This window comes from Carcharhinus amblyrhynchos, chromosome 1, assembly GCF_965287045.1.
Source record: "Carcharhinus amblyrhynchos chromosome 1, sCarAmb.v2.hapA, whole genome shotgun sequence".
Taxonomy (NCBI): Eukaryota; Metazoa; Chordata; class Chondrichthyes; order Carcharhiniformes; family Carcharhinidae; genus Carcharhinus; species Carcharhinus amblyrhynchos.
In genome coordinates, this window is record NC_137324.1 from 25,659,081 (window position 1) to 25,673,311 (window position 14,231).

At 41.6% G+C, this 14,231-nt stretch overlaps 1 protein-coding gene across 1 annotated transcript in view; it reads left to right on the top strand.

Annotated features, from left to right (window-relative positions):
• The first annotated feature begins 1,675 nt into the window (after positions 1-1,675).
• The window catches only part of maea (macrophage erythroblast attacher, E3 ubiquitin ligase), a 117,772-nt gene continuing 105,216 nt past the window's right edge, over positions 1,676-14,231 (top strand). Inside the window, exons 1-2 of the mRNA XM_080200240.1 lie at positions 1,676-1,975; positions 5,878-6,060. Coding sequence (XP_080056366.1) covers positions 1,907-1,975; positions 5,878-6,060 — 252 coding nt within the window. The 5' untranslated portion in view covers positions 1,676-1,906. The remainder of the gene's footprint in view (positions 1,976-5,877; positions 6,061-14,231) is intronic.

Consider the following 14,231-nt stretch of genomic DNA (forward strand, 5'->3'; position numbering starts at 1 on the left):
ATGGGGATTCATATCCTATTCCATGGAGGATTGTATCAAGATAGTGAAACAGTCAGCATTTATTACAACAATTAACTTGCTGCCAGTACCCTTAAAAAGGCAAAAGAGATATCAGCTTGTTTTGGCATGAGGCAGTCTATATCAATTCGAAGTTATGTGATTTGGTATAAAGAATGTGCCAACAACATTTTGAAGACAAACAGTAATTCAAGGACCGAGCAATTGTGCTGTTGATGTTGATGACTTTATCAATCATAGGTGGAACATATGCAATATTTAAAGGAACTGTTTGACCGACTGTAGGAAGCCAATTGGGTTGTATACTTGGTAAAAAGTGAATTGGCAAAAGCTGGGCATGGGCAAGTGGCCACCTTAAGATGCAAGAGAAAAAAAACATTGTGGAGTTACCAATGTCGACAACAAACGAGAAATTTTGAAATTTCTAGGAATGAACGGAGATTATTGGAGGCTTGTACCAAATTTTAGCAGTGTCGTTGCTTCATTGACTAGATTATAAAACAGAAAGGCTAATTCCATTGGACACAGGGATGTCAGAATACATTTGACAGATTGAAAGTTGTAGAGATTGCCACACTGCTTCTCGCAGCACCTGATTTTACAAAGCAGTTAAAACTAGCTGCTGAATCCAGTGCTGTGCTCTGACAAGGAAGGTGGAAATTGAGAAGCCGGTGGGATATTTTTCACAGAAGTCGAGTGCACATTGGTAGAAATATTCAGCCATAAGAAAAACGTTTGATATTTGCTTTGTAGCATTTTGAAGGATATGTTGCAAGCAGTTACTCAGAGTCGATTACATATATGTTTTGAAATTTCTGGAGAGGTTTTGAAACCACAACATTCTGGTGGAGTTATGCATGTATCTTGGTGAGGACGTTTAATTGCCGAAGCATGGTCAAGTGGGCGGGGCGAGGAGGGGGGGCGGGGAGAGCGGAAGGCGGGGCAATGGGCGATGCGAGGAGGAGGCGGCGACCGAGGCGGGGTCATCAAGAGATGGGCGAGATAGGAGCAGTGGGCGGAGTCGGCAGCGGAAGGGGGCAGTGGACGGAGTCGGCCGAGGGGGGCGGGACCTAAAGAGGGCGAGGGGCGGGGCCTGAAGGAGGCGAACCCGTGGACAACGGGCAAGGAAGGGAGGAGAAGGGGGCGGTCGATGGGCGGGTGGAAGAGGGGGACGGTGGGCGGAGCAAGGAAGTGAGCAGGGGCGGCCCAATGTTGGCGATATGGAGAGGGGGCGGAGGGGCGGCGGGGCGAAGAGAGGGGACGGGAAAGTGGGCGGGGTGAGGAGAGGGGGCGGGAAAGTGGGCGGGCTGAGGAGAGGAGGCGGGACGATGGGCGGGATTTAGAGCGTAGAATGCCGAGTGTTGGGAGATGAAGAGAGAGGGATGGGCGATGGGCGGGGCGATGGTAGGGGCGGGAGTTAGAGCGTGAGCGGAGCGATGTTTGGGGTTCAGAGCGGGGAAGGCCCACGGTGGCGGATGAGGAGGGGGGCGGGACAATGGGCGGAATTTACAGTGGAGGGCGGGGAGATGGGCGGGGTTTGGAGCAAGGACGGCCCTGTGCTGAGGATGGGGGCGGGACGATGGGCGGGGTTTAGAACGGGGGCGGGACGATGGGCGGGTCTTTGGAGGGGGCGGGGCCTGTTTTCCGTTATCGCGTTCGTTCACTTGGGGAAGATTTAAGCTCGGCGGCCGCTGGCTTCTCAAGGCGGTGGGAATGAGGCGGGGTTGTGAAATGTAATAAAGGAATAGATCAAGTGACAGGCGCTATTCTTCTTTGAGGGAAAGTTTCCGTTCGTGCTCGGCCACTTTGTGAAGTTTTAATTTTGAATTTTGAATTTATCCTGGGCTGTTTACCCATGTTGCACCACAGTATTGATAGTTGAGTTAAGATGGCGGTGCAGGAATCAGCTGCTCAACTCTCGATGGCATTAAAGGTTCAGGAATATCCCACTTTAAAGGTATGCTCAGTATCATCCTCTGCCCAGCAGCTGTGCCCACTTAATATTTCCTGCGGCTCTGTACAAGGTGGAGAAACAGCCAGAATCAAGTGCCACTTCCAATCTTTCCATGGACGCTAAATGCTTATTTGTGTTTATATCCTGGTTTGCGTTCCAGACGAGCTATTCCAGTTTTTTTTTGTGTAAGTTTAGGGTGAGGTGGATCCTTAACTTCCATTCTGCTCCAGTCTCCTAAATGCATTCCCAAATCTTTATCCATCCCCATTTCGCTCCAGTTTGTATTTGGTTCGGTATTAAATCAATTGTTCTCGTGAGCTATGCTGATCGATGTCATTTATATCACAACAACTTGCATTTGTTTAGCGCCTCTGACACGACAAAATGGCTCCAGGTGCTTCACAGGAGCAGTTAGAAACTGGGCCACATCAAAAAGACACTAGGCCAGATGATGAAAAGCTTGGTCACCACAGAATGAGCATTTTAAAGGAAGAATGAAAGGGAGACCCTTAGATTTAGGGACGGAATTCCAGACCTAGTACGTGGCAGCTGTCGACATGTCTACTATCTTTTGGGTGGATTAAAATCAAGAATGGTCAGAATTGTTAGAGTGCAGGCATTCCTGTGGGGGAAGGGAGGTAATGTGTGGTTCTATGACTGAAAGGGATTATAGAGTTGGGAATAGATAGAGACTGGAAAATGATGAGAATTTTTAAATCAGAATGTTGGTTAATTGAGAGCCAATGAAGTGATGTAATTGCTGAATGTGAGTTAGGACACCAGCAAACAATTCTGGATTTCCTCAAATAAGCATTTTGTATGAAGGAGGCTGGCCTGGCATATGTTAAGAATAGACAAATCCAGAAGTAACAGACATGACTGAAGTGCCTGTTTAATGTGGTGGATGAGGGGCTGGGCAAGTGGTCTGCATTTTTTTTCTGGCGGATGTCCAGCTTTTTCAGTATGTTGAAACTGCACTCATCTAGGCTAATAGAGAGTACTCCATTACAATCCTGACTGGTGCCTTTGTAGATGGTGGATAGGCTGAGTTAGTCATCTCAGAATTCCCAGCTTTTGACTTGCTCTATTATTCAAGGTATTTATCTGGCTGGTTGTTGGTCAGATGTGACCCCATTCAGCAAAGGTGAATGTCAGGCTAAATTGGTTAGATTCTGTATTGTTGAAGATCAAGTGGCATTGAATGTCAGGCTGAAATGGTTAGATTCTGTATTGTTGAAGATCAAGTGGCACAATAGTCAGCAGTGCTGCCAAGGACCTGTGTTTGATTCCTGTCACTATCTATGTGGAGTTTGCACATTCTCCCTGTGTCTTGCATGGGTTTTCTCCCACAATCTGAAAGACATGCTGGTTAGGTGGATTGGCCATGCTAAATTCTCCTTCCATGTACCCGAACAGGTGCCAGTGTGTGGTGACTGGGGGATTGTCACAGTAACTTCATTGCAGTGTTAATATAAGCCTACTTGTGACACTAATAAATAAACTGAAGACTGCCTGCCACTCACCAGCCCAAGCATGAATATTGTCCAGGTCTTGCTGTTTATGGACATGGACAGCTTTGTGATCTGAGGAGTTGCGAATAGATAAGAACATGGTTCAATCATCAGTAATCAACTAAACATTTGGTCTTATGGATGGAATATCATAGATGAATTGGATGAAGGTGTTTAGTCCTTGGACCTGTCCTGACAGTGATGTCCTGGGGCTAAGATGATTGGCCTTCAACAACAGAAACCATTTTATTTTGTGCTACGCGTGAGTAGAGTTAGTGGAGATGTTTACACCATAATACCCATTGATTTCAATTTTACCAAGTATCCTTCATGTCATTCAAAGTATAATGCTGCTAAAAATTTGCTGATTAAAAATTGAATTCTGGAAATACTCCAGTTAGGCAGCATCTGCAAGTTGAACACTTTTTTTTTCTCTCCATATTAATTCAAAACTATTTCCTGTTGCAATGATAAATATTGTCATGGTATTTTTTTTCAAATGTTAGTCACATCAGATATTAGCAGCTCAATCTGATTTTCCACAATATGATTAGAGTCCTCTAAGGATTGATCCTGTGCCAACTTTTCCTAATCTATATATTGGCTTCTCCACACCATCAGCATTTTGAAGACACCTTGTTTTACCACTCAGGCCTTGCACTGTTTGTGTTCAGAAGTGGGGAGATGGTGAAGTAATGGTATTATTGTCATTGGATTAGTAATCCAGAGACCCAGGGTAATGTTCTGGGGACCTGGATTTGAATCCCTGCCATGGCAGATGGTTAAAACTTGAATTTAGAATTAAATCTATTCATGACCATGAAACCATTGTTGATTATTGTAAAACTCATCTGGTTCACCTAGGTCCTTTTTAGGGAAGGAAATCTGCTATCCTTGCCTTACCTGGCCTGGCCTATATGCCTGTATAGTGCACAAGAAACAATACTTTTCACTGTATACTAATACATGTGACAATAATAAATCAAATGTGACTGGATCGGTGGCAATACAACTGACTCTTTAAAAAAAAAATGTCCTCAAGGTTCCAGAGCAATTAGGAATGGATGATAAATAAAATGAATAAAAATAAGCCAAATGCTGGAAATCTGAAATAGTAAAACTGTCTTAACAGTGAATTTTGAAATATGATTTTACGAAAAGGAAATCCTGTTTCACAAATTTCTTAGCTTTGTTTTTGAGGATGTAACTGGTAGGGTTAAAAAAAGGAACTAGTTGTTTGTTTGCATTTGCAGAGGAAATTGAAGAAGGTATCTCACAAAAGGTTGCTAAGCAAGATGAAAGCTCTTTAAGTGATATATTAGCATGGATAGAGAATTGGTTCATGGTCAAGAAGGTGAGAATTGGTATAAACGTTGTATTTTCAAGTTGATAGTGTTGAGTGTCGCAAGGATCAGTGCTGGGGTCTCAGCTGCTTGTAATCTATAATGGTGACTTAAGTTTGCTAATGAGACAGCTAGTTTGAAAGGTAAACTGTGGGCATGGGCTGCAAGGAGGTAAAGACATGTTAGGTGATTTCAGATGGAGTAGGAGCAGACTGTGAGGCTATGGGCAGCTATTCACTTAGTTGTAAGAATGAAAAAGCCAAATATTTTTTGAAAGGTGTGGAACTTGTAAAAGTTGATACTCAGTGTTGGTTGTGCTCTTACAAGGAGCACATAAAATTAACATGCTGGTGCAGCAAGCAATTAGGAAGGTAAATGGCATATTGGCCTTTGCTGTACTCCAATCCCCTCGCAGTAAATAGATCTTGCAACTGTTGTGTAGGGCTTCATGAGACTACATCTGGCATACTGTGTGTAGAGAATGTTGGATGCTACATTATTGAATATGCTTTACGCTGGGATAGGCTGACTTTGGTGTTTCAGGGAATTGAGGGGTAAGAGGAGCTTCTGCACTATTTTCCCAATCCACTCAGCCATGATCGTATTGAATTGCGCAGGCATGATGGGTCATATGGTCCACTCCTGTTCCTATTTGTTTCATTCTGGTAAACTGGAAATTTCCACAGGTCTGACAGTAATGGTGGAGAGAGAAACAAAATTAGAACATTATATGATTCTTCTTGTTTTACTAGTGGAGTTGAATATTCGAAGCAGAAATTTTAGAAAGTCAGCTACCTCAGGAAATGAGTCCAACCCTTCTAAGTAGGAGTACAAGAACCAGATTCAACTATATTATCAAAGTTTCATTGTTACTAATACCATCAGTCCTTGTAACAAATATGTCATTAAAACTATCTACAAGAGAACGGATTCAGAGTTGATATCTTTTCCATGATTTATTTTATTGTCTGATAAGAACTCTTATAAATTGCTACTAGTATTTTTCCCTATTTCATTTTTGTGAAATAATAATTGTATTGTTTTCCTGTAGGTGCCATATGAAACCTTGAATAAGCGTTTCCGAGCTGCCCAAAAGAATATTGACCGAGAAACTAGTCATGTGACCATGGTCGTTGCAGAACTCGAGAAAACATTGAGCAACTGCCCAGCAGTGGACTCTGTGGTAACTTTGCTCGATGGGGTGGTTGAGAAACTCAGTGCTCTGAAGAGAAAGGTACAATAAATATTTTATGTTGGTGACAAAAGCTTATGATATCGGTGTCACAATATGTTTAGTATTTTGTAGCAGTACTATTCTTGACAACAGACCTAAAATGCAAAATTTAAAGTGTCTTTCTTTGCACAAAGTAAGTGTAACAATTAAATTTGTTCAGTGTGAGGAATGGGTTCTTACCGCAAATAAAATTCTGATTTAAAAACAAGTTCACTTCGTCACATGTGTGCGGAGGATGTCATGAGACAAGTAAACCAGCCAATGACTGGTTCAGCTGGGAGAATTTAAATTCAGTAAATTAAGAATACATACCTGGAATTGAATCAGCTCAATAATGGTGACCATGAAACTATCATTCATGTAAACTCATGAAAATAAACTTTTTTAAGCCAGTCATTTTGAGAAAATATTATTGAAAATGTAAGTTATGATTGAATGTTTTTGTGCTTAAAATGGTACATTTGGCCGTCGTTGGATTTTGCTTGACCTTTGAGCAACATTTGTATCTTTTGTTTTTAACTTTCTATTCTGAGACCCAGGATGTGCACATTATTAGTGCTTAAATACTACTTTTACCCAACCTCAAAGTGCAAGTTGTTTGTTTTCTTCGCATACCTTTGGGCTAGTGGGGAAGACTTTCAATCCTCCACTGTTGATTAGTAGAAGGGTTCAGTTGGTATGAACTAAGAGTAACATTTTATGAATGTGGTCTGTGTTTCTTTAACCCATTTGTTGCATGTGGGTTTTGCTGGCTAGGCCAGCATTTAGTGACCATCTCTAATTGCCCTTGAGAAGGTGGTGGTGATGGTGTTGAACTTCAATTAATTTTGTTGTAGGTACATCATGGTGCTGTTGGAGGGAGTTCCAAGGAACAGCAATTATAATCATGAAATCCCACAGTGCAGAAGGAGGCCACTTGGCCCATCAAATCTGCACCAGCAAGAATCCCACCCGTAAGCCTGTCCCCGTCCCCGTAATCCCACATATGATCCTCAACGTGAAGGGACAATTTAGCATGGCCAATCTACCTAAACCGCCCATCTTTGGACTATGGGAGGAAACCAGAGGAAACCCATGCAGATATGGGGTGAGCATGCAAACTCCACACGGTCCCCTGAGGCTGGAATTGAATCCGGTCCTTGGTTAGCATTGCTGCCAATGTGCCACCGTGCCATTGTTTCCCACGCCACAATAGTGTGTGACTTGAGGGGAACTTGCAGGTGATTGTGTTCCCATGCCTTGACTGTCCTTCTCCTTTTGGAGAGTAGAGACCGCAGGCTTGCAAGATACTGTGGAAGGAACTTGGTGAGTTGCTGCAGTGCAGCTTGTATATGTATTACTGCTTCAATGAAGTGAGTGAATGTTTGGACCAAGTCTGTAATGGAGTGAGGAGTTGAGTGGCCTTGGCAGAATCCAGGCTGAGCGTAGTGCGCAAGTTACATCGAAGCAAATAGTATGACAGCACGTTTGATGATCCCTTCCATCACTTTGCCAATTGAGTGTAGACTGATGGGGTAGTCATTGGAGTGGTTGCATTTGTCCTATTTCTTGCGGTCAGGGCACGCCTAGGCAATTTTCCACATTGTTAGGTAGATGCTAGTGCTGGAGCTGTACAGGAACAGTTTGGCTTAGGGTGTGGTGAGCTGTGCAGCACAAATCTTTTGTTCTATTGACAGAATATTTTCAGCACCTTTGCACTGCACAGTGCCTTTAGCCATTTCTTGATATCAAACGAAGTGAATTGAATTGTCCAAAGACTGTCTTTTCGGAAGACGGTATATCTTGAGGAGGCCAAGCTGAATTATCCACTGGGTTCTTTAGGTGAAATTTGAGTGCAAATGCATTGGCCTTGCCTCTTAAAGTGACGTGCTGGGTTCCGCTCATCAATGTGGATGCAGCTATTTCTGGCGCTTCCTCCTCTTAGTTGTTTATTTGTCCACCACCACACTCAATTGGATATGGCAGGACTGCAGAACTTGCCTTTGTTCCCTTGGTGTGAGATCACTTAATTGAATGCTGCTTCAGTTGTTTTGGCATGTAAGTGGTCATGTGTTGTAGCTTAGTCAAGTTGATGACATTTTTGTTTTTGGCATTGCTCCTGGCATACCCTCCTTTGCTCTTTTGAACCAGGATTGATCCCCTGCTTGATGGTAATAGGAAGTGGGGATATGCTGGGCCATGAAGTCATATTGTGGTTATCTACCCACAGTGCCTCATGGATACCCAGTTTTGAGTAGTTGGATCTGTTTGGAAATCTATCCCAATCAATAAGCTGGTAGTGCCACACAACACAGTGGGGGGTATTCTCAATGTGTGGAATTTTGTCTCCACAAAGACTGTAATGTGGTCACTCCTAATAATGTCAGCTGCATCTATGGTTGGCAGGTTGATGAGCATGAGGTCAAATTATTTTTTCCTCTTCCTTGCTGGCCTGCCACAGGCAAGTTACAGTCGTGCCACACAATTTTTTTTATTTATTCATGTGACATGGATGTCGCTAGTTGCCCATCTCTAGTTACTTGAGGGCAGTTGAAACAATCATATTGCTGTGGCTGTGGAGTCGCATGTGGGCCAGACCAAGTGAGGACAGCAGATTTCCTTCCCTAAAGAGCGTTAGTGAACCTGATGGGTTTTTCTGACAATTGACAATGGTTCCATGGTCATCAGTAGATGCTTAATTCCAGATTATTTTTCTATTGAATTCAAATTCCACCATTTGCTATGGTGGGATTCAAACCCGGGTTTCCAAAAAGTTGGCTGAGTTTCTGGATTAATAGTCTAGTGATAACACAACTCAGTCATCGCTCCTTCGCGGCGGGCAGTGACCATTTCCAGGAAGAGAAAATTGAGCTATCATCCCTTGACATTCATTGGGATTACTTTGACTGAACACCTCTACTGTCCAACCTCCTTGGAATTACTATTGATGAGAAACTAGACTGTATCAGCCGTATAAACACTGGCTACAAGAACATCTCAGAGGTGAGGAGCTGCAGCGAATGACTCCAAAGCTGCTGCAAGGCAGCAGTCAGCAGTGTGGTAGAATACTCTCCATTTGCCTACATGAGTGCAGCTCAAACAATATTTGTGAAGCTTGGCACTGTAAGGGGTTTTGTGAGTCCCTTTTGAGCCTCACCTTGGGTTTGGAGCCTTACTCCGGATGTAACAGGAATGAGTGACTATGACAAGTAATTTGTGAACGCAATTTTATTGAATAATGATTAAAATAATATGACAATTTCAACGGAGTGAAATAGAAAGAAAGACGGTTTTATGAAGAGACAGGCAGATGTTTTTAAAATACAAACAACCTCAAATTGGTCTCCCCAACTTAGCCTGTTCCACAAAAGCTTCCTAAATTGGTACATACATTATCGAGTCACGAAATAACCTTATAGGTGACTACTACAACCTGCACTCCATTCCTGTTCCTGCTCAGTAGTGACTATTCCACTACGATGCTGCGGTGAGTTCTCAAAGCAGTGGTCCTTTTAAGCCAAATTTCTGGTTCCATCCCTGCATTCTGAGGTCTGATACAGGCCTTTCTCAAAACAAGTCTCAATTCTTAATGATACTTCTCTCTTCTATTCCTAGTTCTTATGGTAATATCCAGGTTGTTTATTTATGTTTCTGTGTCATTCTTCAGGTGTATGTCCATCAATTAAACTTCTTCACCTGATAACCACACAAGGTGACTACCCCATATAAGGTTACTCATTGTTCTAGCCTGTAGACCAAGAATCACTGAATGCAGTAAGAGAGAATTTCTGATAAACAAGACAATTTATCACTTGGTAAATAGCCAATATGAAAAATTGTGGGGGAGAACACATTTCTACTAATTATTATTGGTTAATTGGTCAAAACACAATCACAGTCAGGTTAAGATCAATGCCTACCATGTAAGATTTAATACAAAATAACTATTTATGTAGGCTTAATATCAAGTGCAATGCAGAAATGAAATTCAGAAATGCAAAATCTGGAGGCTGCAGGCCTCAGTCCTGCAACACCATTCAGAGCAAAGTAGCCTGCTCGATTGGCACCCATCCACAAACATCCACTCCTCCTCCCACTGATACACAATGACAGCAGTGCGAATCATCTTAAAGGCGACTGGCAGAAACTCACCGAGGCTACTATGACAGCACTTCGCAACTGCATGACCACTACCATTTAGAAGGACAAAGGCAGTAGACAAATGGGAACACTGCCACCAAGAACTTCCCCACCAAATTGCTCACCATCCTGACTTGGAAATATATCACTATTCCTTCCTTTTGGTTGCTGGGCCAAAATCCTGTAACACCCTCCCTCACAGCACTGTGGGTGTACCTACCCTACATGGAAGGCAGCCCACCTCCGCATTCTTGAGGGCAGTTAGGGATGGGCAATAAATGCTGACATAGCCAGCAAAGTCCATATACTCAACAATGAATAAGGAAACCCCAGTCCAGCAGCTGTGTGTTTTAGGGCTCAGTAGAAGTGGTGAGACCAAGTCGGTCTAAGGTATGGCTGTTGAAATCCTCCACCTAGAGTACAATCTCTGTCCTTGCTGCCTTTCATGCTTCCTCCAAGCAGTACTGGAGGATTACTGGTTCATCAGTTGAACTGGATTGATATAACCAACAGGAGGCTTCCTTGCCCATGTTTGACCTGATGCTGTAAAATGTCATGGGACTTGGAGTCAGTGCCCTTCTGGCTCTATAACCACTGCTCAGGTGGGTCTGTCTTGGTAGGATGGGTTATCCCTAGGTTGGTGATGATGGTGTCTGGCCTCTGGGTCACTAGTCCCATTCTGCAACCCACTCCCCTTTCAAGCAATTTGGTATAGTAGTATAGGATTGCTAGGGATATTAGTGCATCATGTTTTGAATATGTTAAATTTTTAGTTTTATTTGCTTTCATAGAAATATAGAAATTAGAAGCAGAATATAGAATTAGAAGCAGAATATATTTCATAGAAATATAGAAATTCGAGCCTCCTCCGCCATTCATTTTGATCGTGGCTGATCACCAAGTTCAATATCCTGATGATTTTCCCCTCAACTCGACTCCTTTTGTCCCAAGAGCTGTATCTAATTTCTCACTGAAATCGCACACTGTTTTGGCTTCAGCTACGTTCTGTGATAGTGAATTCCACACATTCAGCACCCTCTGGGTGAAGAAATTTCTCAGTTCTAAAAGGTTTACCCCTTATCCTCAAACTGACCCCTAGTTCTCCCCGTCCATTGAGAATATTCTTTCTGAATCTACCCATCTAATCATGTTCGAATTTTGAGTCCCTATGAGATCCCCTCTCGCTCTTTTAAACTCCAGTGAATATAATCCTAACCAACTTAGTCTCTCTGTATATGACCGACCTGCCATCCCATGAATCAACCTGGTAAACTTCCACTGCACTCCCTCTATAGCAAGGACATCCTTCCTTGGATAAGGACACCAAAACTGCATGCAATACTCCAGGTGTGACCTCGCCAATGCCTTATACAATTGCAGTAAAAGTTTCAGCTTCGTTATTTTGTGATGGGCACTCTGGTTATTTGCATTCTTTTTGACCGTCATCTCATCATTCGTGAAGTCTTTATTAGCAAAGAACCATGGGTTAAAAAGAGATTTTTGCCGTAAAGTTTAAAATAAATCTTATTAACTGTTTAATGCTGCTCTTTTATTTTAGGAATTTTGGTATTTTGATGGTTTGGAGGAATTGCTTTGGAAGATTATTTGTGCTGAATTAATGGCTTAGAATTTGCAGGAAAAGTAATGGCAAGTTCATGTCACCTTCCTTCAGCAAAGAAGGTTGAGCAGAGATTTGATAGAGGTATTCAAAACCCTGAGGGGCCTGGATAGAGTAGATGGGGAGAAATTATTCCTACCCTTTGAAAAGAATGAGAATGAGCGAGCATAGACTTGACATAATTAGTAAAAGAAAGTGGTACGAGGGGAAACTTTTTATGCAGCGAACGGTAATTGGAATGCTCAAGAGTATGGTGGAGGCAGGTTTTATTGAAACATTCAAAGAGGAATGAAACTGTCATCGGACAAAGAGGGATGTGCAGGGTTACAGGGAGAAGGCAAGGTAATTGTACTAGATGTGTTGCTCTTTTGAAAATGGTCTCCTGGGTTGTAACAATGCAGTATTTGGTTCTTCATCTGCTTTTCAAAAGAAAGCTCAATTATGAGGAAAGCAGTTGCACAAATTAATGGACCATTTGTGCTGCCTTGTTGAAATAGACACTTTTTGTGAATTTCCTCCAGTGCTAAGACTCTGCTGGATTTGCTAAGGAAATATGAATTACACTTGCTGTTGAAATTTAAGGCTGCTTTTTTATTATTTAACAATGTTGTTAATGTGGTGATTGAGAGAGTCCTGACACTTAACTTGGAGAACCTGAAAGGGGATATTTGAAATTGGAATCTCACGCAATTAAGTTGTTTGTGGAGATTTTAAGTTGCATTTTTTTCTTGTCACTTTCTTTCCCTTTTTCTCCCTCTATTTTTGTTTCTGAATCTACTTAGATTCTAATTCACCCTATTTCCTCTCCATTATTTGTTTTTCTTTCATTATTCTTAAACTTCATTGGTTAAGAATGAATAGACTGCTCATCCTGTTGTTCACCAAAGGCCAGTGACTTCACTGGCCTGCTACCACTTTGCATTTCTAGCAATTTGTGGCATGGAAATAATCAGAGTTGAAGAGTGAGGGGGTATCTAACTTGTGACGCATGCCACCAGATGCTCTGCTCCACTGGGCTCTGGGTTATTGTTGAAGATTTTATTAGGAATATAGGAATAATTCAACACCCTAATTTCTAATTTCAATAATCTATCTTATCAGTGCTTCTGAAATGTTCATCAATATTCTTTCTAAACAAACTACATTAAAAATGATCTGCAGTGGAGGAAACAAAATGATATTGATTAGATGAATTGTAACTGTTTTATGTGGTTCTAATAGTTTTGTTAGAACAGCAAGGTGGTTTGACCTGGAATAGTGATAACTAAGATATTTTGCTGTAAAGGGTATTTTATTTGGTGGAGCATTATCCTGCAGTGAATTGCAAGCATGTAATGTTGCACAATAGCTATTTTGTATTTATCAGGGCAATAACACTAGTGCTTGTGACAATAATTCTGAAGTTTTTGGTCTGGCTTCTCAAGATGACGTTTAATTTTTTTTATTTGATCCAGTTGCTTAAGCTTTCTTTTTCTCCTGCCTAGTTGATATTTCACTTTCGTTATTCTCCAGGCATAAAATAATAAATTCCCACTTTTTTCCCAGTTTATTTTTAATTTTCACTTTGTTTATATGGAAATTCATGTTGGGTACATTTATCATTAAAAATTAAATATAAATGAATAATAAAAATTAACCCTATCAGAGGTCTAAACTATTTCAATGCATTAAAGTAGCCAGTGAATGCATATTCACATCCATGTATCAAATTTCTGTAAAGGGCCCTTGTAGAGAAGGGCACACAAGTTCAGAAACCGGGTGCTTCAAAAGGATTATAGCTTTTTTCCTTGAACCAGATGAATACTGAGACAATGATGATTCTCATTGTTCATTTTGTCAGTTTTTCAAGAGCAGATTTTGCCATGAAAGATTTGCTCTTTAAATACACTCCCAAACTGGCTTAATGATCTCTGCACTTACAAAGAATCCACTTTTCCATGACATCAATACCAGGGAGATAGACAAAAAGGACAACACTCTCAGCTACTGCTGTTTAGAAGAATTTTGTGATTGTGGGATCTACTTGATTGTAATTTTTTGGAGATAGTCTAATCACTAATGTCCCTTGACCATCACATCCATACATTTCTTTCTACCAATTCAACTTAACTTTTTTTTTCCAAAAGTTTATAACTACCTTGTTTTTCTTGTTCCTGTTCAGTTAAGAGAACCATTCTGTATGGGTTTCCTCCCATGGACCAAAGGTTCGACACATTGCCCATGCTAAATTGCCCCTTAGTTCCTGGGATGTGTAGATGAGGGGATTATTGCGGTAAATATGTAGAACTGCAGGGATAGGGCGTGGGTGGGATTGTTGTTGGTGCAGACTTGGTGGACTGAACCCTGCACTGCAGGGTTTCTATGATTGTATGAAAGTGGGATATAAGTAGAATTGAAGGAAATGAGACTGAATGGAGCAATTATGATAAGTATT